This window comes from Bos indicus, chromosome 13 (assembly GCF_029378745.1).
Source record: "Bos indicus isolate NIAB-ARS_2022 breed Sahiwal x Tharparkar chromosome 13, NIAB-ARS_B.indTharparkar_mat_pri_1.0, whole genome shotgun sequence".
Lineage (NCBI taxonomy): Eukaryota > Metazoa > Chordata > Mammalia > Artiodactyla > Bovidae > Bos > Bos indicus.
Genome location: NC_091772.1, coordinates 51,985,933 through 52,007,866, shown reverse-complemented (window position 1 = coordinate 52,007,866; position 21,934 = coordinate 51,985,933). Strand labels below are relative to the sequence as shown.

At 45.6% G+C, this 21,934-nt stretch overlaps 1 protein-coding gene across 5 annotated transcripts in view; it reads right to left on the bottom strand.

Moving 5' to 3' along the window:
* Positions 1 to 5,971: 5,971 nt before the first annotated feature.
* DNAAF9 (dynein axonemal assembly factor 9) overlaps positions 5,972 to 21,934 on the bottom strand; it is a 173,201-nt gene continuing 157,238 nt past the window's right edge. For all 5 annotated transcript variants that reach the window (XM_019971938.2, XM_070802139.1, XM_070802140.1 and 2 more), the window contains 7 exons: positions 21,582 to 21,668; positions 17,418 to 17,524; positions 17,027 to 17,101; positions 12,491 to 12,696; positions 11,254 to 11,319; positions 9,928 to 10,021; positions 5,972 to 9,364 (listed from right to left, as the gene is read on the bottom strand). In XM_019971938.2, coding sequence (XP_019827497.2) covers positions 9,252 to 9,364; positions 9,928 to 10,021; positions 11,254 to 11,319; positions 12,491 to 12,696; positions 17,027 to 17,101; positions 17,418 to 17,524; positions 21,582 to 21,668 — 748 coding nt within the window. In that variant the 3' untranslated portion in view covers positions 5,972 to 9,251. The remainder of the gene's footprint in view (positions 9,365 to 9,927; positions 10,022 to 11,253; positions 11,320 to 12,490; positions 12,697 to 17,026; positions 17,102 to 17,417; positions 17,525 to 21,581; positions 21,669 to 21,934) is intronic.

The following is a 21,934-nucleotide window of genomic DNA, read 5'->3' as shown; positions in this document are numbered from 1 at the left end:
GTCATTTTGGCTCATTAGTTTAGCCATGTAAAGTCCTGGGCAAAACAGGAATAATTTGTGGATAAACAAATTTATTTTTTCTTCAGATTTTTGGAGAATGAAACAAAAAAGTTTTGGAGTTGTTTCAGAAAGTTGGGGTTTTTTCCACTTTGGCTTTTTCCACTTCTACCTTAAGATCATCCCCTTGGCTCTTGTCTCATTAGTCATCTCATCTGTCAACCGTTCCTTCAGAATCACTCTCTAATTGGTCTACTTCTTACCCCACCAATGAGTCGCATTACAGTCTAAATGATCTTTCTTTTTTTGGTCGAATCAGTTCCCTGGCCAGGAATTGAGCCTGGGCCATGGCGGGGGAAGTGCAGAATCCTGTCTTTTAATTAAGGGGAGGAAAAAAAAAATGTTATCAAACAGGTTCCCATGGAATACTGATGTCCCTGGGTATCCAGAGGCAGTAGAGAGCTTTTCTCCATCTTCGGGGTCGGCGGGGGTGGGGGGCGAGCACGCAAATATCTTAGTGAATAGATGTTTTCAAATGTCTTTTAGTTTTAAAAAACGTTGTAAACGTCACTACTCTTAATCAAGATTATAAGTCACTACTACCAATCATCACCACAGCAACAAACAACTGTTTGCTATCACTTGTACTGGAAAAGACTAGCAGAAAGCAAAACATTTTAAATCCAATAGATATTTGGTTTTAACAGAAAAGCTCAGAAATAGCCTCCAGCTGGATGTGCAGTGCTGATCCTACACTGCACATCCAAAGAAGGGGAGCAAACCCTTCTTTGGGGAATCCAGCTCCCAAATGATGTTGGGGGCCCTCATACATGTGCAGTGACCCTTGGCCAGGCCCATCAGTGACTCCTGACCACTGACTGATTCAGGGATGAGAATATGACCCCAGATTTTGGGGTTGCCTCTGGAGAGGGAGGCTGGGTCTTGCCTTAGGGTATTGAGCTTGTTAGTGGCATAGAGGAAGCTTACTGCCAGCAGAGAAATCACTAAAGATAGAAAGGACTCTGATGACATGAGACCAGCTGAACTTGAAGCTGGTACTACCCTGGACTCCTTATAGAGCAAGCAAGCCATTCCATCATGAACTGGCAGTAGGGTCATAGTGAGATTTTCTTTGGGCTGTTCCCTAGATTATATGATAGAAATGAACACATCAGCATTCCTCTGTGCTCCTCACAGTGATTTTTTAGCAGTTCCACCTTCTGCTCCAAACCACTTTCCACATGTCTGTCCCACCATGACGCCCTGATTCTGGGACTCTGGCTTGGTCAAGCATGCCCCTAGGGTTCAGTTCAGTAGCCACTTTCATCCCTGCTGTGGAGCCCTGGTGGGAAAGGCCCCCTTCCCCATCCTCGGACATCTGAGTCCTCCTGGTTCTCAGAAGATCATCCAGCCCTGGAGCTGTTCACCATTTACTGTCTGCCTCTCCTCCCTGACAGTTCTCTGCGGGTAATCCCCACACCCTGGTCGTTTCCGGGAAGTGCAAGCACAGGAGCTCCATCAAGTTTCACGCCCTGTAGGATGGGGCAAGGGGGAAAGAGGTGGGTGTGTTGAGAGGCTCTGGATAAGCAGGTTGTGAGGAGGGTGATAACCATACTGTGGCCAAGACCCCTCCGCCAATTCTCTTCGTCCCTTGCAGGCAGTTTTGCCTTTGGTTTCTACATGACTGATTGATCACGTCAAGCCTCCAAACCCAAGACCGCCTTCCCAACCTTAATTTGAGGGAGGCTGTGGTACTCCGCCCCTTGAGTCAGTGCCCAGATCCTCCCAATGGGACACTTCTTTGTCCAGAGGCCTCTGCGTTGAAGGTGGTATAGGAAGGAAGCAGGGTCTCTGTGGATATTGGTGGTGACCTCTCCAGTTAGCCTTTTTCCCCCCGAAATGATGGAAGCCCCTTATCCCAGCCTGGGTAGATAGATACAGAATGTGAGCGAGCCCCCAGGCTGCAGTGCACCACCTGCGGCGGGAAGCACGCTGTCGTCTTGCCTTTCTCTAAGAGCTCCAGGGGCTCTGCCAACCTCTCGCTTGGACCATGTGGTTCCAAGGCCCGCCTGACCGAGGGTGTGCCAGGAGGGGTGCTCAGATGTAACAGGGCAAGGGCAGTGAGTCTGCCCCCTGGGCCAACTACTGGACTCTTCGTGCCTTGCTCATTGCCCATTATTAAAGCGGGAATGTGTGGCCTCCTTGTGGGGCTATGGCCAGAATTAAACCGAGCTACCAGCCTGTGAGTTAGACAAGGCTGTGGTCCTAGTGTGATTAGATTGACTAGTTTTCTGTGAGTATGGTTTCAGTGTGTTTGCCCTCTGATGCCCTCTTGCAACACCTACCGTCTTACTTGGGTTTCTCTTACCTTGGGCGTGGGGTATCTCTTCATGGCTGCTCCAGCAAAGCGCAGCCGCTGCTTCTTACCTTGGATGAGGGGGCCACCCAAGACTGGCGGGTCATGGTGGAGAGATCTGATAGAATGTGGTCCACTGGAGAAGGGAATGGCAAACCACTTCAGTATTCTTGCCTTGAGAACCCCATGAACAGTATGAAAAGGCAAAATGATAGGATACTGAAAGAGAAACTCCCCAGGTCAGTAGGTGCCCAATATGCTACTGGAGATCAGTGGAGAAATAACTCCAGAAAGAATGAAGGGATGGAGCCAAAGCAAAAAGAATACCCAGCTGGGGATGTGACTGGTGATAGAAGCAAGGTCTGATGCTGTAAAAAGCAATATCGCATAGGAACCTGGAATGTCAGGTCCATGAATCAAGGCAAATTGGAAGTGGTCAAACAAGAGATGGCAAGAGTGAATGTTGACATTCTAGGAATCAGCGAACTGAAATGGACTGGAATGAGTGAATTTAACTCAGATGACCATTATATCTACTACTGCGGGCAGGAATCCCTCAGAAGAAATGGAGTGGCCATCATGGTCAACAAAAGAGTCCGAAATGCAGTACTTGGATGCAATCTCAAAAATGACAGAATGATCTCTGTTCGTTTCCAAGGCAAACCATTCAATATCACAGTAATCCAAGTCTATGCCCCAACCAGTAACGCTGAAGAAGCTGAAGTTGAACGGTTCTATGAAGACCTACAAGACCTTTTAGAACTAACACCCAAAAAAAATGTCCTTTTCATTACAGGGGACTGGAATGCAAAAGTAGGAAGTCAAGAAACACCTGGAGTAACAGGCAAATTTGGCCTTGGAATACGGAATGAAGCAGGGCAAAGACTAACAGAGTTTTGCCAAGAAAATGCACTGGTCATAGCAAACACCCTCTTCCAACAACACAAGAGAAGACTCTACACATGGACATCACCAGATGGTCAACACCGAAACCAGATTGATTATATTCTTTGCAGCCAAAGATGGAGAAGCTCTATACAGTCAGCAAAAACAAGACCAGGAGCTGACTGTGGCTCAGACCATGAACTCCTTATTGCCAAATTCAGACTTAAATTGAAGAAAGTGGGGAAAACCACTAGACCATTCAGGTATGACCTAAATCAAATCCCTTATGATTATACAGTGGAAGTGAGAAATAGATTTAAGGGCCTAGATCTGATAGACAGAGTGCCTGATGAACTATGGAATGAGGTTCATGACATTGTACAGGAGACAGGTATCAAGACCATTTCCGTGGAAAAGAAATGCAAAAAAACAAAATAGCTGTCTGGGGAGGCCTTACAAATAGCTGTGAAAAGAAGAGAAGTGAAAAGCAAAGGGGAAAAGGAAAGATATAAGCATCTGAATGCAGAGTTCCAAAGAATAGCAAGGAGAGATAAGAAAGCCTTCTTCAGCGATCAATGCAAAGAAATAGAGGAAAACAACAGAATGGGAAAGACTAGGGATCTCTTCAAGAAAATTAGAGATACCAAGGGAACATTTCATGCAAAGATGGGCTTGATAAAGGACAGAAATGGTATGGACCTAACAGAAGCAGAAGATATTAAGAAGAGATGGCAAGAATACACAGAAGAACTGTACAAAAAAGATCTTCATGATCCAGATAATCACGATGGTGTGATCACTGACCTAGAGCCAGACATCCTGGAATGTGAAGTCAAGTGGGCCTTAGAAAGCATCACTACGAACAAAGCTAGTGGAGGTGATGAAATTCCAGTTGATCTATTTCAAATCCTGAAAGATGATGCTGTGAAAGTGCTGCACTCAATATGCCAGCAAATCTGGAAAACTCAGCAGTGGCCATGGGACTGGAAAAGGTCAATTTTCATTCCAATCCCAAAGAAAGGCAATGCCAAAGAATGCTCAAACTACCGCACAATTGCACTCATCTCACACGCTAGTAAAGTAATGCTCAAAATTCTCCAAGCCAGGCTTCAGCAATACATGAACCATGAACTTCCTGATGTTCAAGCTGGAAGGCAGAGAAACCAGAGATCAAATTGCCAACATCCACTGGATCATGGAAAAACCAAGAGAGTTCCAGAAAAACATCTATTTCTGCTTTATTGACTATGCCAAAGCCTTTGACTGTGTGGATCACAATGAACTGTGGAAAATTCTGAAAGAGATGGGAATACCAGATCACCTGATCTGCCTCTTGAGAAATTTGTATGCAGGTCAGGAAGCAACAGTTAGAACTGGACATGGAACAACAGACTGATTCCAAATAGGAAAGGGAGTTCGTCAAGGCTGCATATTGTCACTCTGTTTATTTAACTTATATGCAGAGTACATCATGAGAAACACTGGACTGGAAGAAGCAAAAGCTGGAATCAAGATTGCCGGGAGAAATATCAATAACCTCAGATATGCAGATGACACGACCCTTATGGCAGAAAGTGAAGAGGAGCTAAAAAGCCTCTTGATGAAAGTGAAAGTGGAGAGTGAAAAAGTTGGCTTAAAGCTCAACATTCAGAAAACGAAGATCATGGCATCCAGTCCCATCACTTCATGGGAAATAGATGGGGAAACAGTAGAAACAGTGTCAGACTTTATTTCTCTGGGCTCCAAAATCACTACAGATGGTGACTGCAGCCATGAAATTAAAAGACACTTACTCCTTGGAAGGAAGGTTATGACCAACCTAGATAGCATATTGAAAACCAGAGACATTACTTTGCCAACAAAGGTTCGTCTAGTCAAAGCTATGGTTTTTCCTGTGGTCATGTATGGATGTGAGAGTTGGACTGTGAAGAAGGCTGAGCGCCGAAGAATTGATGCTTTTGAACTGTGGTGTTGGAGAAGACTCTTGAGAGTCCCTTGGACTGCAAGGAGTTCCAACCAGTCCATTCTGAAGGAGATCAGCCCTGGGATTTCTTTGGAGGGAATGATACTAAAGCTCAAACTCCAGTACTTTGGCCACCTCATGCGAAGAGTTGACTCATTGGAGAAGACTCTGATGCTGGGAGGGATTGGGGGCAGGAGGAGAAGGGGACGACAGAGGATGAGATGGCTGGATGGCATCACTGAGTCGATGGACGTGAGTCTGAGTGAACTCCAGGAGTTGGTGATGGACAGGGAGGCCTGGCGTGCTGCGATTCAAGGGGTGGCAAAGAGTCGGACACGACTGAGCGACTGATCTGATCTGACCAGCCTGTGAAGCAATGGTTCTTAATGCAGCCTGGTGCAGGCCAGGTGCCCTGACGGTCAAGCCCGAAGGCAGCAGATGTAGTTTCTTAGGGTGAGGTGGGAGAACTTATTTCTGGGGCCCCAGGACCCCTGTACCCACAAGCTGGCTTCTCGAGGTCCTCCTTGGGATCTGGAACTCTCAGAGAGTACCCACCCCAGGCCAAAGTGGCCTCTTATGAATTGTATTCATGGCAGCAGTGGCTCAGAGCTCCGGGGAGGGGAGTCAAGTCCCCAGGACCCCTCCTGCAACAGCCCCAACAAAGAGGCGTTCCCAGGGAAGCTGCAGAGAGGTCCCCAATCCCAGGCCACCTCTTCAATCCCCAAGAACACTTTGGGACCATAGCAACAGGCAACTACTGGAGGCCCTGCTTGTTCAGTGACAGTTTATTGGTCCTTAGCATTACATCTCAGTTAACAAGGTAAATTCACATACACAACTGCAAGTAAAAACATGAAAATAATATAAAAATAAATTGAAAGCTACTCTTATATATTTACTGAAGTAGTGTAATAAATACTATAATAAGCAAAAAGCTTCAATCACACAATTGTTTCACTGAAGTTACAGTAGTGTTTGTAAATAGTTTTAAAATTTAAGTTACAAATATTAAAGCACTGAAAAACTAGTATAAAAGTCAATTTTGGCACATAAGTGAGCTCTTCTGTCATTAGTATTTGACAACCTGGGACGATGAGGAAGCCATTTCTCACCTACTTTTTGAGGTACAACTATCCATCTAGGTCAGCAACATGGCTGGAATACTTAATAGCTTATAGTCTTTAACTTTTCCCTTTTGAGAAGCCTGAAGAGCAAACCCAGAGCTTATTACTGTGCAAAAGTTTTCAAAATCCTAATAGAATTTAGGAGGGTACTTTTTGTGACCCACAGGGCCTAGTGTCTAGGCCTCAGGTCAGAGCCCCCAGGGCTCTGTGGGGCCAATGCCACTCCTTGCCAGTGGCCCCTTCCTAGGGTGATCCCTTTTCTCCAATATCTGCCTCCTCTTTCCAATCAAAAAAAAAAAGAAAAATCCCACATCAAAATGTAAAATAACCTATAACTTCAGCGACTTCAACATTATCACACTCACTCGGGGTGATATAAAACTGAAGCTGCTAATAGGAAAGTTGGCAAAAAGCATTAAGCTCCTGGAGAACTTTGCCTGTCCCTGGGAACCAATGTCTCTGCTGGATCCCTGGTATCCACTTCTAAGGTCAAAATGTCAAACACAGTGTCAAGACCCTTCCTCTAGAGACAGCCTAAGACACCACACCTCCACCTGGAGTGCCCAGAAGCATCAAGTGGATATTAAACTTCACATTAAAAACCCAGAGGCCCCAAAGGTTCCAGAAGGAGCAGTGTGGGGAGGAAGCACCCTTCCAGTCTCAGTTCTCAAGGAGCTCACACAGTGCACCACAGTGTGCCTATTTACCAGGGCACAGCCAGTGTGCCCCAAGGAATGCCCTTTCGCCAGTGTGCCCTTCATACTCCCAAGTAGGCTGAGGAGTATCTATGGAAGCCTCAGCCAGTTTTGCCTTTTTGGCTTTGAAACTTAACCTTTTGACTTTTTTCAATCACAGTTTCATATTCAAGTTGAGGTAATCACAGTTTCCCCTCTAACAGGAGAGGAATTGGGACAGTGGGGCAAGTTGGTGAGAGAGCATTTCTATGGACAATGGTCAGAAACCAAGACCACCAGGAGGTATAGCCCCACACAGTGTTTAAGACCCACTTTTATGGGTGGGCTTCCGACCTCTCTTTAAAAACTCTTTTGTGTAGCAGCCAGGAAATGGCTCAAGCTCCAAGAAAGAGAGCATTCATTTAAATGTTCACAGCAATCTACCTGAGGCAGATGGCCTGTTGTTCCCCGACCCCAAACCTCCCCACCCCGCTCCCCCCACCAGGCTGCTCAAGTTTGAGTTTTTAAAAAGAGCTCGGTAGAGCTAAAGGAAGCTACAGTAACTCATTGCTTATCTCATCAATTGCACTTAAGATCTTGGTTATTGATTCTGAAGCAGAGGAAGGCCTACTGTGGACCCCAGCCTCTGGCCAGCTAGAAGTGAAGGGCTCCTAGACTGGGGCTCCACATGTGGGCCTTTGTCACCAGCAGCTTTGGAGCTGGGACTGGAGCACATGGGTCTTTTCAGAAGCCTTTCTTCATGCAAGAGTTCTTATTAAATGGTATTTGGAGTATTGTTCATTTGGCTTCAAATGCAAATTTTTTTCTAACATTAAGTACATTTTACTAACAAGCCCTTAACAACTGCTTTACTACTTGCATGCAGGCCTCTGTGTGACAGATCACATGTGCTCCATCGTTTTTCTCTCTCTTCTGTGCCAGGGCCCTTTCTAAAAAACCCCTCTACGTTACTAAAAACTTTGCTGGTTTTGCCTATGTGCTCCTTTCTAAGGCATGCAAAAAAAAAAAAAAGTGAAATTCAGAAATCATTTACAATCTAGGCAGCTGAGGCGCTGAAGTCCTAACAGACATCACATAAGTGACCTCTCTCTTCCCTGTACTAATTCTGGAAGTCAGGCATGGGATACACTTGAAATTCCCCTCTGCTTTTTAGTTCAGCTGGAAAAAAGCTACTAGAAGGAATTCTAACTTCGATATTGGAAGGCTCTGAAATTCCTGGTTCTCAGGAGCCAAACTAGTCCAAGGCCAGCAATGATGCCTGGGGACATGAGTTGCCTAAAGGTTGGGCTGAAAACCAGGCTTTCCCTGGCAAGACTGAGGGGAGGTATGGGTGCCAAAGACTGAATGCCCTTTAAGTGAAGATGTCCCATAAGCGATCAGAACCCTGGGCCTAAGACTATGCAGTTGAAGGACACTGCCCTTAACAGTGAGGCAAGACACTGCCAGCAAGGCCTGAGCAGCAGTTTTTCTCATCCCAGAATTATTAGGCAAACCAGACTGATGACATGAGCAGAGCTCAAAACCGATCCCAAGGCGGGCTGCTTGTGTCAATTCAAAAGCCACACTTTTGGAAAGCAACAAGTCTTTCTCCTCAGTTTAGTCCATAAGGGAAATCCCCTCATTTTAGAAGAAACTACTGATCTCAGTCCAAGCTGCTGGCTCTGATGGTTGGGATTGGCCAGGGCTTGTGCTGCGTCCTCCAGGACTGGGCACAGGGTCAACAGGGACCGAACCTTCAATGGAAGGGGCTGAACCAGGGAGGCAGGCATTCCACTGGGGAGAAAGGCTCTCCTGGGGCAGTGTCTGAAGCCTGAGGCCTGTGGTGGCCCAGGCCCCGCAGCCATGACCACAGTTTGGACAGCCAGGATTCTTTGTGTATCAACAGCTACTCTGTGCAATCCAAATGCTTCTCCCCACCCTCACACAGTGCTGCAACAGCCCAAAGAAAATACTGTTATCAGAGACCCAGAGGTCCTGGACTGCCAGCTGCAAATGAAGGGAAGTATCTGTCTGCTCATCCTCCATGAGGACCCCCCCACCCTCACCCCGCTGCCAAGTATCAGTGGTGCAGGTGATGCTCTTCAGCGCTGTATAGAGAATAAAGACAACATGCACTCAAGCAGCACACAAAGGCCAAGGAGAACAAAGACAGCCCTCTAGGGAGAGGCCTTTGGAAGAGCTGAAGTTAAGACATCCCGTTTTTCAATGTCCATCTCCAAGGTCTTCTTCCTCTAGGGCTTCTGCTCAAAGAGGTCGTGATACTCCTGCTGCTCCAGCTCACGGTTATACTTCTCAATTTCCCGGTTGGCTTCTTCCACGTAGTCATTCATGAACTGGTCCATGACTGGCACCTCATTAAGGAAGAAAGCTCTGAGCCTGGGGGCCAAGGGAGCTGCCCAGGCCAGAGGAATCTGTATAGGCTGAGTGACTGCTCAGCCTGTACAGAAGGTACCTGACTGGCTTTTTTATATACTGGCAGCACCACAACTACAAAGAATGTGACAGTGTGACAGAGACTGACACAGGGCCCTTCCTAGCTCCTAGGAATGAGCCCTTCCACTTTCACCAAACACAGCAGCACCCCATCCACCTTTTTCACAGATTAACTACTATAATCAGACCCAGTCTCCAGCTTGTAAATTATGACTCCCTGATGACCACAGGATGTTACCACAGCTGCATTTAAACTACAACCCACAGAGTAACCTCAGCTATCACTGAATGAAGGAGAAATGTAATTTTAATGACTGTAAAAGGACAAAATGAAAAGTCAGTCTCTGTGGCTTGCTGTGTATTCCCGAACCCACCCTGCACCAAAGGCTGGGCTGTGATGGCTCTAGCAGACACCCTCTTTACAGCTAGGCTTTCACACCCCCGCAGCCTCTGTGCATCAGATTCCAAGGATACGTGGGTGAAAATCAGTCTTGTCACCAAAGAAGTTGACAAACTGGGTGCCATTATAAAAGTAGCCTGCAGGCAGGGGGTCCAGGTGGCGTTTCACCTGTACGAAGAGAGTCTTGTTAGAATTAAGCTGACCATTTCCTATAATTCACTCATTCATTAAAAACAAAAACAGGGATTTCCCTGGCAGTCCAGTGGTTAAGACTCTGCGCTGCCACTGGGGGTATGGTTTGATCCCTGGTTGAGGAATGAAGATCCCACATGCCACAGGGCAACTAAGCCCATACATCACAACGAGAAGCTTGTGCACCTCAACAAAAAGCCCATGAGACCCAGTGCAGCCAAAAAAAGATATGCCAGGGAATTAACACCATCACACCATCCCCAAGCAGCCATCAAACAATGAATGAAGGCTCTCCCACCTCTCAGGGAGGAACTCTGGAATTCCTAATGGGATTAAGCCCCAGATGCCCACAGTGGTACTGGTTTGACAATACACCCTTCTCTTCTCTCTCTTACTTTCCCACTTTCCTGTTGGTAGCTTACAGAATCACTTCCCAAATAAACTACCTTCACTCAAATCCTTGTTTAAGGTCTACATCTGGGGAAGCAACACTGCCTGCCTTCTGAAGTGCCCTCGGTCTCCTCACCAGGAACATGCAGAGTTGCCCAGGCTTTGGAATTAAGAGATCTTTCTCAAGTCCACAGCAGGGGCTCCTGGAGGTCCAGAGTCCTGCCCGCCTGCCCATCACTGGGACTGGTGACACAGCTCATGCAGACACCTGGACTCTCTGGTCCTTTTGGCCTTTGCCCCCAAGCCCATCAGGAAAAGGCTTCAGTGCGGATGCAGACTAGGGCAGAGCCTGGGAGTCAGCCTGGAGTCTGAGCGGGTTCCTCAAGGAGCCTTTTGCTCTGGCCTCAGGATTCCACGACCTGCCCATGAGCAACTTCAGGATCTAGACAGTTTTTACCTGGGCACTTGCTGGTTTATATCTAGGACAGAGGAAAGGTAGGGGGAAAAGACTTCTGCAGCTGCTTGAACAGGATGATTAAACAGAGCTCCATGTCATCTGTTCCTCCCACAGGCACTGGGTTTTCCTCAATCTCATGACCACATCAACACCAGGGGTCACCTGTCCTTCTCGCTGAGGCTGCAAGGCCAGCTGAGCGGAGGTTTCTCTTTACCCAGCTTCCCTCTGCAGACTGAGAGAAGCAGGACCTCCAGCATGTCCCAGTAACAGCCACCTCACTCAGGAATCCTAAAGGACAGAGCTGTGCAAGAACCGCCTTGGGACACTGAGGGGACTTAGGCCTCCAAGACAGAGTACTCACATGAATGTTCCTGATCTCCTGCTGGGTCAGCATCCCCCTGGTCTTCAGGGCTTTCCTCTGAGGCTTCTGTGCAGAGAAGTAAAGGCGGGGTTAGGTCCCAACCGAACTGATGGAGTACATGGAAGGGTGAGGGTCAGAGCTGGGGGGCTGGTTACGTGACTTAGATGCCAGCAGAGGGGGAAGCACAAGCGCTGTCATGGCCTGGATGTAATACCCTGCCTGTCAGCCCCTGGAGAGCACCAATTTCCCCCCACAGAGTCCTACATGCCAGGGGGTAACAAGTGGCAGAATCAGACTGATGTTTTTGTAAATAGGTATGTTTCTGCCTCTTTGAAGATTCTCAATCCTAAATCATCCCACCAGTGACAGACATGTAGACAAAAGGACTGGAGGTCTTATAGTCCAATACCATGTAAGAGTTTTTCCCAGTGACAATAACAGCCACTGAGTCTGAGAAAGACACAGTCTGCAGGCAGCCTTCCCGCCTTAGTATAAAAGACAGGTCCCAACCTGGCATGTGCAGGAGACCTGGGCTGCAGCCAACTTTATTTCCAGAGTTCTAGGATAAGCTAAACCTCAGACCATGTGCAGAGGCTTAGCACCTGAAGCTTGTAGCATATTAGATGATTTTAACTCCAGTTCAGATTTTTTCCTTTGTAGTACCGAACTAATGATGCTTGTTCATATCTACAGGCAAGCCTCCTCTTCCCCATACCTCTCCCTGGGGCCTCTGCTGTCTATGCTTGGAGTCTTGGTTTGCAAAGGGCTCTAAGCATATCTTTTTGTATCTCCATTCTAGAGACAGAACCAAAGTACAGGAGATGCTGGGCTCAGAACACAGGAGAGGCTATGAACTAGGTTCAGCTAAGAAGACATTTTGAGTTTAGTACACTAAGCTCATCCAGGGTCCATACAAAACAACTAGGTTTCACCTAGGTCCTGGTTAAGCCACCTAATAAGTAACTCCAGTCTGCCATGGGAAGTAGAAATGGGAAATGGCTTTCAGAACCCGGGCTCACAGGATAGTCAATGAAACAATTCTGCCTAGAGTTTGCCTCAGGGGCTCCCTCCCACTCTCAGAGTCCCTGAAAATGCTGGCTGAGCCTGTGACAGGTGAACCAGTGGTGAGAAAGCAGGGAGAGGGTTGGGAGCGGGGGTGGCTTCTGCCTCAGAGCCAGTAGCAACCCCTAAGTGTCTGGTGATATTGGTACCAGATCTGTTTGGGCTTCGAAATCACCTGCTTAGCCGACTGCCGCAGCCAGTCCTTGACACTTTCTTCCTTCAGAGAGCAGCCTATGAACACGAGGTAGCATTCCTGCTGCCCGCTGCTGCTTTGAGGTGAGGTTCTGGAGTCAGGGGGTGGTGTGGGTCCCTCCAAAACTGGCACGATACTCAAGGAGTTGGCCAGAGTGTTGTGGCAGACCTCCATCATCCTCTCAGAGTCTGTAAGGAGAACACTTTAGTCCCCGAGACCCTGCCCCTAAAGGTTAAGGTCACAGTAAGACTGTGGTAGTGCAGCTGGGTTGGGGACAGATTCCCAAGACATGCTGGAGGGAAAACTGATGTGACTGGCAGCAAATTAGAAAGGATGAAGTAAGAAAGGGAGGAACTATGTAAGTTTCTAGCTCAGTTGATTGGGTGATCAGGTGGACACCACTAACCCAGAAGGGGATTACAAGAGGAAGAAAGTTTGCAGGAGGGAGGAGAAGAGTCTGACTCTGCATCTGTGGCATTTGAAAGACTGTGGGACCCTGAATGGGAGAAACCTACATAGTCATTAGAAGAAGGGGATGGCTCAGGTCACTCCTATGGAAGAGATAGTTGAGGAGAAGCAAGGAAAGCCGCCTTGGTACAGGTAAAGAGGGTGGGTTTCAGCCAAGGCCTGAGAGGCCAAGGCAAGAGGGCATGCTCAACAGTACAAGTGCTAGAGGAGGGTCACATGGTGAAAGGAAAGAGGTGACTGGGTTTATAGGCCGAGGAGCTGGGGGCTAAGATTTACTGGAGACACGAGAAAAGGGTAATGGTCCCCAAAAAGGCATGATAAGAACTGTAAAACAAAGAGAGGTTTACACCTTGAACAAGAAAGGGGTCAACAGTTGGTCTAAATAAGGAAGAAAATGAGACGATGATAGGGCAGACGGAAGATGAAGGCATGAAGACCACTGAGGCAGGTTGGGGGCTGTCTGTTGAAGCCTGAGTGAATAGGGCTTGAGTAAGGGGCTTACAGAGAGGGGCCGAAGTTTCTGATTCAATAACATAAACTAAGCCAAAGGTTAAGGACCATGAGAGATTCTTTTATACAGACTCTGTCACCTAATTTTCCTATCTGAACTCAGATGATTCCATGCTTACAACTCTCAGTGGTTCCTGCTGCAGACATTCCTGGTTGCCTGCCCAGCATCCTCTTCCCCCAATATGAATTTCCCATGGTCAATGTCAAGTTGACCTTGGCCAATGACAGAAGTGCTGAGGAACTGATAGAGCCACTCACAGGAATAGCCAGCCTCTTCCATCAGCTGGGTGTTCTGTCTGGATGTGATGCCTAGCCTCTAGCACTACCTGGCAACCGTGAGGGGTGGAAACCTGAGGAAAAGCTGACACTAAGAATGGAAGCACACAAAAGCCATGTATTACCTGGGTCTTTAGTGGTCCTGCTACACTGCCAGACCTCCTGACTTCTTGCTGTGTAGCTAACACCTGCTAGTTGAGCTGGAGTTTTCTGTTGTAACTACCAAAGACACTGTAACCAGACACACTCCCTTACATCCTCCCCTAGGCCCCAGCCACAGTAAACTCTTTTTGGTTCCTGAAATATGCCCTTTTTGCCTCAGATCCACAGCAAATGCTCCTTTTCTCTGGAGCATTCTCACCTTTTCCAATGTTGAGTTGACTAGCTCCTTGTTTTGACAACTTCCCTGAACCCCAGTCCAGGACTGACTGACTTCAGGTTGCAAGGGCTCCAGTGGTCAAAGGCTGTTAAACAGGTCTGCTGAAGGGGAGGAGAAGCAAAGTAGAGGGCTTGAAGACTCTACCAGAAACAGATCCAGAGCCAGAGAGCTCAGCATTGGGGTAGCTCCTGGTGACAGGGCTATGAGGAAGCCATGGATGGCTCAAGAGGGGTGCGGTGTTAAAGTCTCTAGAACAAGGAAGTCAAGGAGCTGTGAGGAGAGGCCCTGAGCAGGTGCATGCAGGGGCAGGAAAACAGATCTTCCACTGCAGAGCAGAAGGGCCTGAAGAAAGATTGGTATCCTGAATGAAAGGGAAGACTGGAGGAGCCTGATGGTGTAAGATCCAGAGGGGAGGGTTTTTTGTTTTTTTTTTTTTTTTGAGAGAGTCTAAGAGGCATCTTGATGGATCATTGCCTTGTCATGGCGATTGGGCTTGCATAACTCAGTGAAGCCTATAGCACATTGAATACCTATAGCACATTGAAGAATTAACACCAAAAAAAGATGTCCTTTTCATCACAAGGGATTGGAATGCAAAAGTAGGAAGTCAAGAGATACCTGGAATAACCGGGAAGTATGACCTTGGAGTAAAAAATGAAGCAGGGAAAAGGCTAATAGAGTTTTGTCAAGAGAACAAGCTGATCATAGCAAACTCCCTTTTCCAATAACCCCAGAGACGACTCTACACATGGACATAACCAGGCAGTCAACACTGAAATCAGACTGATATATTCTTTGCAGCCAAAGATGAAGAAGCTCTATAGAGTCAGCAAAAACAGGACCTGGAGCTGACTGTGGCTCAGATCATCAGCTCCTTAATGCAAAATTCAGGCTACATTGAAGAAAGTAGGGAGAAACCACTAGGCAATTTAGATATGACCTAAATCAAATCCCTTATGACTATACAGTGGAAGTGACAAATAGATTTAAGGGATTAGAACTGGTAGACAGAATGCCTGAAGAACTATGGATGCAGATTTGTTACAATGTACAGGAGGCAATGACCAAAACCACCCCAAAGAAAAAGAAATGCAAGAAGGCAGAGTGGTTGTTTGAGGAGGCTTTACAAATAACTGAGAAAAAAAGAGAAGTGAAAGGCAAGAGAGAAAGGGAAAGATATACCCAACTGAACGCAGAGTTTCAGAGAATACCAGGGGAGATAAGAAGGCCTTCTTAAATGAACAATGCAAAGAAACAGAGGAAAACAACAGAATGGGAAAAATTAGAGATCTCTTCAAGAAAACTGGAGATATCAAGGGAACACTTCATGCAAGAATGGTCATGACAAAGGAAAGAAATGGTAAGGACCTGGAAAAAGCAGAAGAGATTAAGAAAAGGTGCCAAGAATACACAGAAGAACTATATAAAAAAATGACCTGGATAGCCATGATGGTGTGGTCACTCACCTAGAGTTGGATATCGTGGAGTATGAGGTCAAATGGGCTGTAGGAAGCATTACTACAAACAAAGCTAAAAAAGGAGACAGAATTCCAGCTGAGCTATTTAAAATTCTGAAAGACGATGCTTTTAAAGTACCGTAATCAATATGTCAGCAAATCTGGAAAACTTAGCTGTGGCCACAGGACTGGAAAAGGTCAGTTTTCATTCCAATATCAAAAAAGGGCAATGCCAAAGAATGTTCAAACTACCATACAACTGCTCTCATTTCACATGCTAGCAAGGTTATGCTCAAAATCTTTCAAGCTAGGCTTCAGCAGTATGTGAACCGAGAACATTCAGATGTACAAGCTGAGTTTCGAAGAGACAGGAACCAGAGCTCAAATTGCCAACACTTGTTGGCTCATGGAAAAGTAAGGGAGTTCTAGTAAAACGGACTTCTGCTTCACTGACTATGCTAAAGCTTCTGTGTGGTTCACAACAAACTGGAAAATTCTTACAGAGATGAAATACAGACCACCTTACCTGTATCCTGAGAAACCTGTATGTGGGTCAAGAAGCAACAGGTACCTCCAATTAAAATAAATAAATTAAAATAAAAAAAAAAAAAAAGAAGCAACAGGTAGAACCAGACATGAGACAACGGACTGGTTCACAATTGGGAAAGGAGTATGTCAAGGCTGTATATTGTCACCTTGCTTATTTATTTATTTACTTTGCAGAGTAAATCATGCAAAATGCCAGGCTGGATGAATCACAAGCTGGAAAGATTGCTAGGAGAAATATCAACAAGCTCAGATATGCAGATGATACCACTCTAATAGCAGAAAGTGAAGAGGAACTAAAGAGGCTCTTGATGAAGATGAAAGAACAGAGTGAAAAAGCTGGCTTGAAACTCAACATTAAAAAAACTAAGACCATAGCATCCAGTCCCATCACTTCATGGCAAATAGAAGGGGAAAAAAATGGAAGGAGTGATAGACTCTTTGAGAGTACCATAGACGGCAAGGAGATGAAACCAGTTAATCCTAAAGGAAATCAACCCTGAATATACACTGGAACGACTGATGCTGAAGCAGAAACTCCAATACTTTGGTCACCTGACGTAAGGAGCTGACTCACTGGAAAAGACTCCGATGCTGGGAAAGATTGAAGGCAAAAGGAGAAGGAGTGGCAGAGGAAGAGATGGTTAGATAGTGTCATTAATTGAATGGACATGAATTTGAGCAAACTCCAGGAGATAATGGAGGACAGAGGAGCCTAGCAGGCTATGTAGTTCATGAAATCGAAAAGAGTCAGACACAATTCAGCAACTGAACAACAAGAGACATCAGTGGTCTGCTAAGCATCAGCGGAGGCTATGAAATCACATTATGAGATGTGATCATTCCACAGTGCAGAGCTCCCAAATTCAAACCCCCAGTTACCTGAGAACTTCACTTTGCCCAGGATGTGGTAGATGTTTCCAGAGAATGGACTCGGCTTGATGGAGGACTGAATTGCTGGTGGAGGAATAGGACAGGGCTGTTACTTATCTGGGGGCAGAGACCAAGGCCAGGGCAGCACAGCTGGGAGGGTTAGGCACTAGGAAAGGCGCCTCCTCTAGGGTTCACAGGTACTCATACCAGTTCCTCCCCCAGTGGCTCTGCCACTGTCCTCAGGGGATGGGATGCCTGGGTCCTCAAATTCCTCTGCCTCCTTTCAGACCCAAATGGTGAGAAGAGACAGCACACTGAATATCAAAATGGTGCCAGGAAGTGGGGACAACTCTGGGGCACTCTTTTACCAGTGCTGGGACATGTTCCAGTCAAGGCTTACCTTTACACTTGGCCACAAAGCGAGTCTTCTCCAAGGGACGACCAAACCATACACAGATCTGAACCATCAATGGAAAGACTGATCCAGCATCAAATTTACCTTCATACCTTAAAAGGTTTAAAAAATTATAAATATAAGTAATTGGGGCTTTGAGTGTTATTATATACTACATTCGATAGAACAATGTATTATCGTATTTGAATTCTCCCTTACTCATATGCCATTTTGTGTACAAAACACCTATTTGAAAGCATTTATGTCTCTTTCATTGTGAATTGGAAAGCATGTTTGCCCCTTCAGAGAAGGAAGAGCAGACTAGCAATTTCTTTGGACTAGCAATTTCTTCAAGTCAAAGACCTCTTCTACTTTTGAAGCTTTCAAGTATCCCAACTGGGATTAGGGGTCCCTCCTCATACCCTTTGGCTCTTACTCAGGATCCCCTCCCACTTTCTTCCGGGCTCCCACTATGCCAATTCCAGTTGAGCTATTTCAAATCCTAAAGGATGATGCTATGAAAGTGTTGTACTCAATATGCCAGCAAATATGAAAAATTCAGCAGTGGCCACAGGACTAGAAAAGGTTAGTTTTCATCCCAATTCCGAAGAAGGGCAATGCCAAAGAATGCTCAAACTACCGCACAATTGCACTCATTTCACATGCTAGTAAAGTAATGCTCAAAATTCTCCAAGCGAGGCTTCAACAGTACATGAACTGAGAACTTCCAGATATTCAAGCTGGATTTAGAAAAGGCAGAGGAACCAGAAATCAAATAGCCAATATCCACTGGATCATAGAAAAAGCAAGAGAATTCCAGAAACACATCTACTTCTGCTTCATTGACTATGCTAAAGCTTTTGACTGTGTGAATTACAAAACTGTGGAAAATTCTTAGAGATGGGACTATCAGACCACCTTACCTGCCTCCTGCAAAACCTGTATGTAGGTCAAGAAGCAACAGTTACAGCCAGACATGGAACAACGGACTAGTTCAAAATTGGGAAAGAGTACATCAAGGCTGAATATTGTCACCCTGCTTATTTAACTTATATGCAGAGGACATCACGAGAGATGCACGCTGGATGAAGCACAAGCTGGAATCAAGATTGCCAGGAGAAATATCAATAACCTCAGATATGCATACGACACCACCCTTATGGCAGAAAGCAAAGAGGGACGAAAGAGCCTCTTGATGAAGGTGAAAGAGTAGGGTGAAAAAGCTGGCTTTAAACTCAACATTCAAAAAACTAAGATCATGGCATCCAGTCTCATCACTTCAAGGCAAATAGATGGGTTAACAATGGAAACAGTGAAAGACCTTATTTTCTTGAGCTCTAAAATCACTGCAGATGGTGACTGCAGCTACAAAATTAAAAGACGCTTACTCCTTGGAAGAAAAGCTATGATAAACCTAGACTGCGTATTAAAAAGCAGAGACATTACTTTGTCAACAAAGGTCCGTCTAGTCAAGCGATGGTTTTTCCAATAGTCATGTATGCATATGAGAGTTGGACCATAAAGAACACTGAGCATTGAAGAATTGATGGTTTTGAGCTGTGGTGTTGCAGAAGACTCTTGAGAGATCCTTGGACAGAAAGATCAAATCAGTCAATCCTAAAGGAAATAAATCCTGAATATTCATTATAAGGATCGATGCTGAAGCTGAAGTTTCAGTACTTCGGCCACCTGATGCGAAGAGCCAACTCATTGGAAAAGACCCTGATGCTGGGAAAGATTGAAGGCAGGACAGGAAGGGGATGACAGAGGATGAGATGGTTGGATGGCATCACTGACTCAATGGACAGGAGTTTGATCTAGCTCCAGGAGATAGTGAAGGACAGGGAAGCCTGGCATGCTGTAGTCCATGGGGTCACAAAGAGTTGGACATGACTGAGTGACTGAACAATGACAACAACAACTGTTCTTTAAAATCTAAACAAGCCTCCCAAATACTATATTAACCTTTTGTCACATCTGATGCAAACACTTTCCTCTAGTCTACTGTATTTTCTGATTAGTCTTCTTTGTTTCAAAATTGCACTGCAGTTTTGAATTTTATACTGTTGAAAGTAGCTCACTTTTTGCTATTTCTTAAAAGCAAGGTGGTGGTATAACAGTTTTTGAAGACTGTTATCTGGAGACCATGGGCTTCTCAGGCTTCCATGTTCAGAGTTGCATCCTTAGGAGAATTTGGAGGGGCCAAGGGAAGAGTACAAGGTTTCCTTCCAGACTAGGAACAAGCTGTTCTACCAGGGGAGGTAGGTGTGGGGTCAATGACAACAGAGGGCTGTGAGAGAGGAATGGCTGAGACTCTGCACATCACAAAGCTGAGGACATCCTACAGCTAATAAAGCCTGTTCACTCTGAGGTGATGGCCCTCATCCAAGGACAGAGGGGAGTTATGTATAGGGATGCACAGAAGTCTGATGATGGTGATCTTGATAAAAGAATAATTTATCTGAATGCTTGGAGAAGGGCATGGCAGCCCACTCCAGTGTTCTTGCTTGGAGAATTCCATGGACAGAGAAACCTGGTGGGTTACAGTCCACCAGGGGTTGCAAAGACTCGGACACGACTGACTAACGCGCGCACGCGCACGCACACACACACACACACACACACGCGCACACACACACACACACACACACACACACAGAAAAGCGCGTGCACTTCCTGAGGCACCAAGAAGAGATGGCAGACGTCTCAGGACTAGGCCCAGAGGCCTAGTTTTGGCAGCACAAAGGTCAGCAGCTGCAGCCACTCTAGAGAAGTTTCACCCCAGAAGCTCTCTCTTTTTTTTTTTTTAAGCTAAGATATTACTGTCTTGTTTTGGCATAAGGAATGATCTACTTACCCACTATTTAATTATGATGTGACTCAAACCAGAGGTTCCTTTTAAGAATAAGCATGAAAATCTTCAATTTTACATATCGACCTGTGTTTTAAAATAAAATAGTACTGACTGTACTATTTTAAAAAACAGTACTCATGGCTGAGGGGTAAGGATAATAAAGAGATGGCTGAGAGAAATGAGTAAGGATTATAGAGATGATTCAGACCAACATGAGGGATCAATTTTGGCTTGCCTTGAACCTTCAACACAGCAAAACTAGTTATCCTTTCCATACAGGGACAAGTACAACATGGCAGATAAGAGTACAGGCTCTGCTGTACAGCAGAAATTAACGTAACTTTGTAAATCTATTACACTTAAAAAAAAAAAAAAAAAGAGCACAGGCTCTGAAGCCACACAACCTGAATCTGAAACCCAACTCTTTGATCTACTAGCTGTGTGACTTTGGACAGGACATTTAACTCCTGGCTGCCTCAGTTACCTTATCTCTAAAATGAAGAAACTAATGTAATCTACTTTGGGGCCTGGTTTGAGGATTAATGAGATAACACAGGCTGAACTCTTCAGAGTGGCACTGTGAACAGAACTTTCTGTGATGAAGGAAGTGTACTGTCCCACAGTAGCTGCTAGTTATAGTTAAGCACATGAAAAGGATCTTGTGTGACTAAAGACTAAATTCTAAATTTTACCTAATTTTTATTAATATATATTTAATTTTATTAAGTAGTCACATGTGGCTAGTGGCTGCTTTACTGGAGAGCAAAGTCTTAGAACAATGTGTAGCACAGAGTAAGTGCTCAAGTGATGCTGGAAATATGACGACAGTACACTTCACACTCTCTTTTCTCCTCTGCTCCCCTGAATCGGGAGGACAGGTTTAGGCTGGGAGGCCACCTGCAGAGAAGAGAACATCCTCTGGGCCACAACAGCAGGCAACCTATCTGTCAGATGGGAACCCCAGAGGACTGACTATTCTCAGGAGTGACTCTTTCACTCAGAAGGGTTGTAACTCCTTGGTTCCATGCCAGCTGCCTCACTCTTACTAGAAGCTAGAGGAAACAAAGGACGTTGCTGTGCTTAGTGCTCACAAGATGACTCCTTAAGTCAGCAAGGGTCTCAATTTGAGACCGAGATGTGGATCACTGGGATTCTAACAAGGCCAGTAGCTACTGGGACTTCAGGCCATTGCAGCTGCCATCGTCACCCTCCCAGAGCACACCTGGTATTTTCACTTTTTCTTTTACTTTCCTGTAAATAAACAAATCATTTAGTTTACAAAGAAATCTTAGCTATTTTTCAATGATAATACTTGCCAGCCAGGGTACATTAAATATCGAGATCGTAGCATCTGAGGACTTGAAAAACTGTTCTCTGAGAGAATCAGTTCAATGTCTTCATTCCTTTAAAAACATACAGAAAACCCAGGTTAGTCAGAACTATCAAACTTAACCTGCACATTTTCCTTCCCTTCCACACCCCTGTATACACATACAAGTACATACATATACACTTTTTTTTGTTATTTCACCCTTATATACTTTAATATGCATCTCTAGAAACAAGCCCATTCTCACCAATTCTCACCTAAGGAATTTAATATGGAGGACCAGCAGCCTTGGTATCTCCTGGGAGCTTGCTGGAAATGCAGGATATCTAGACTACTCCA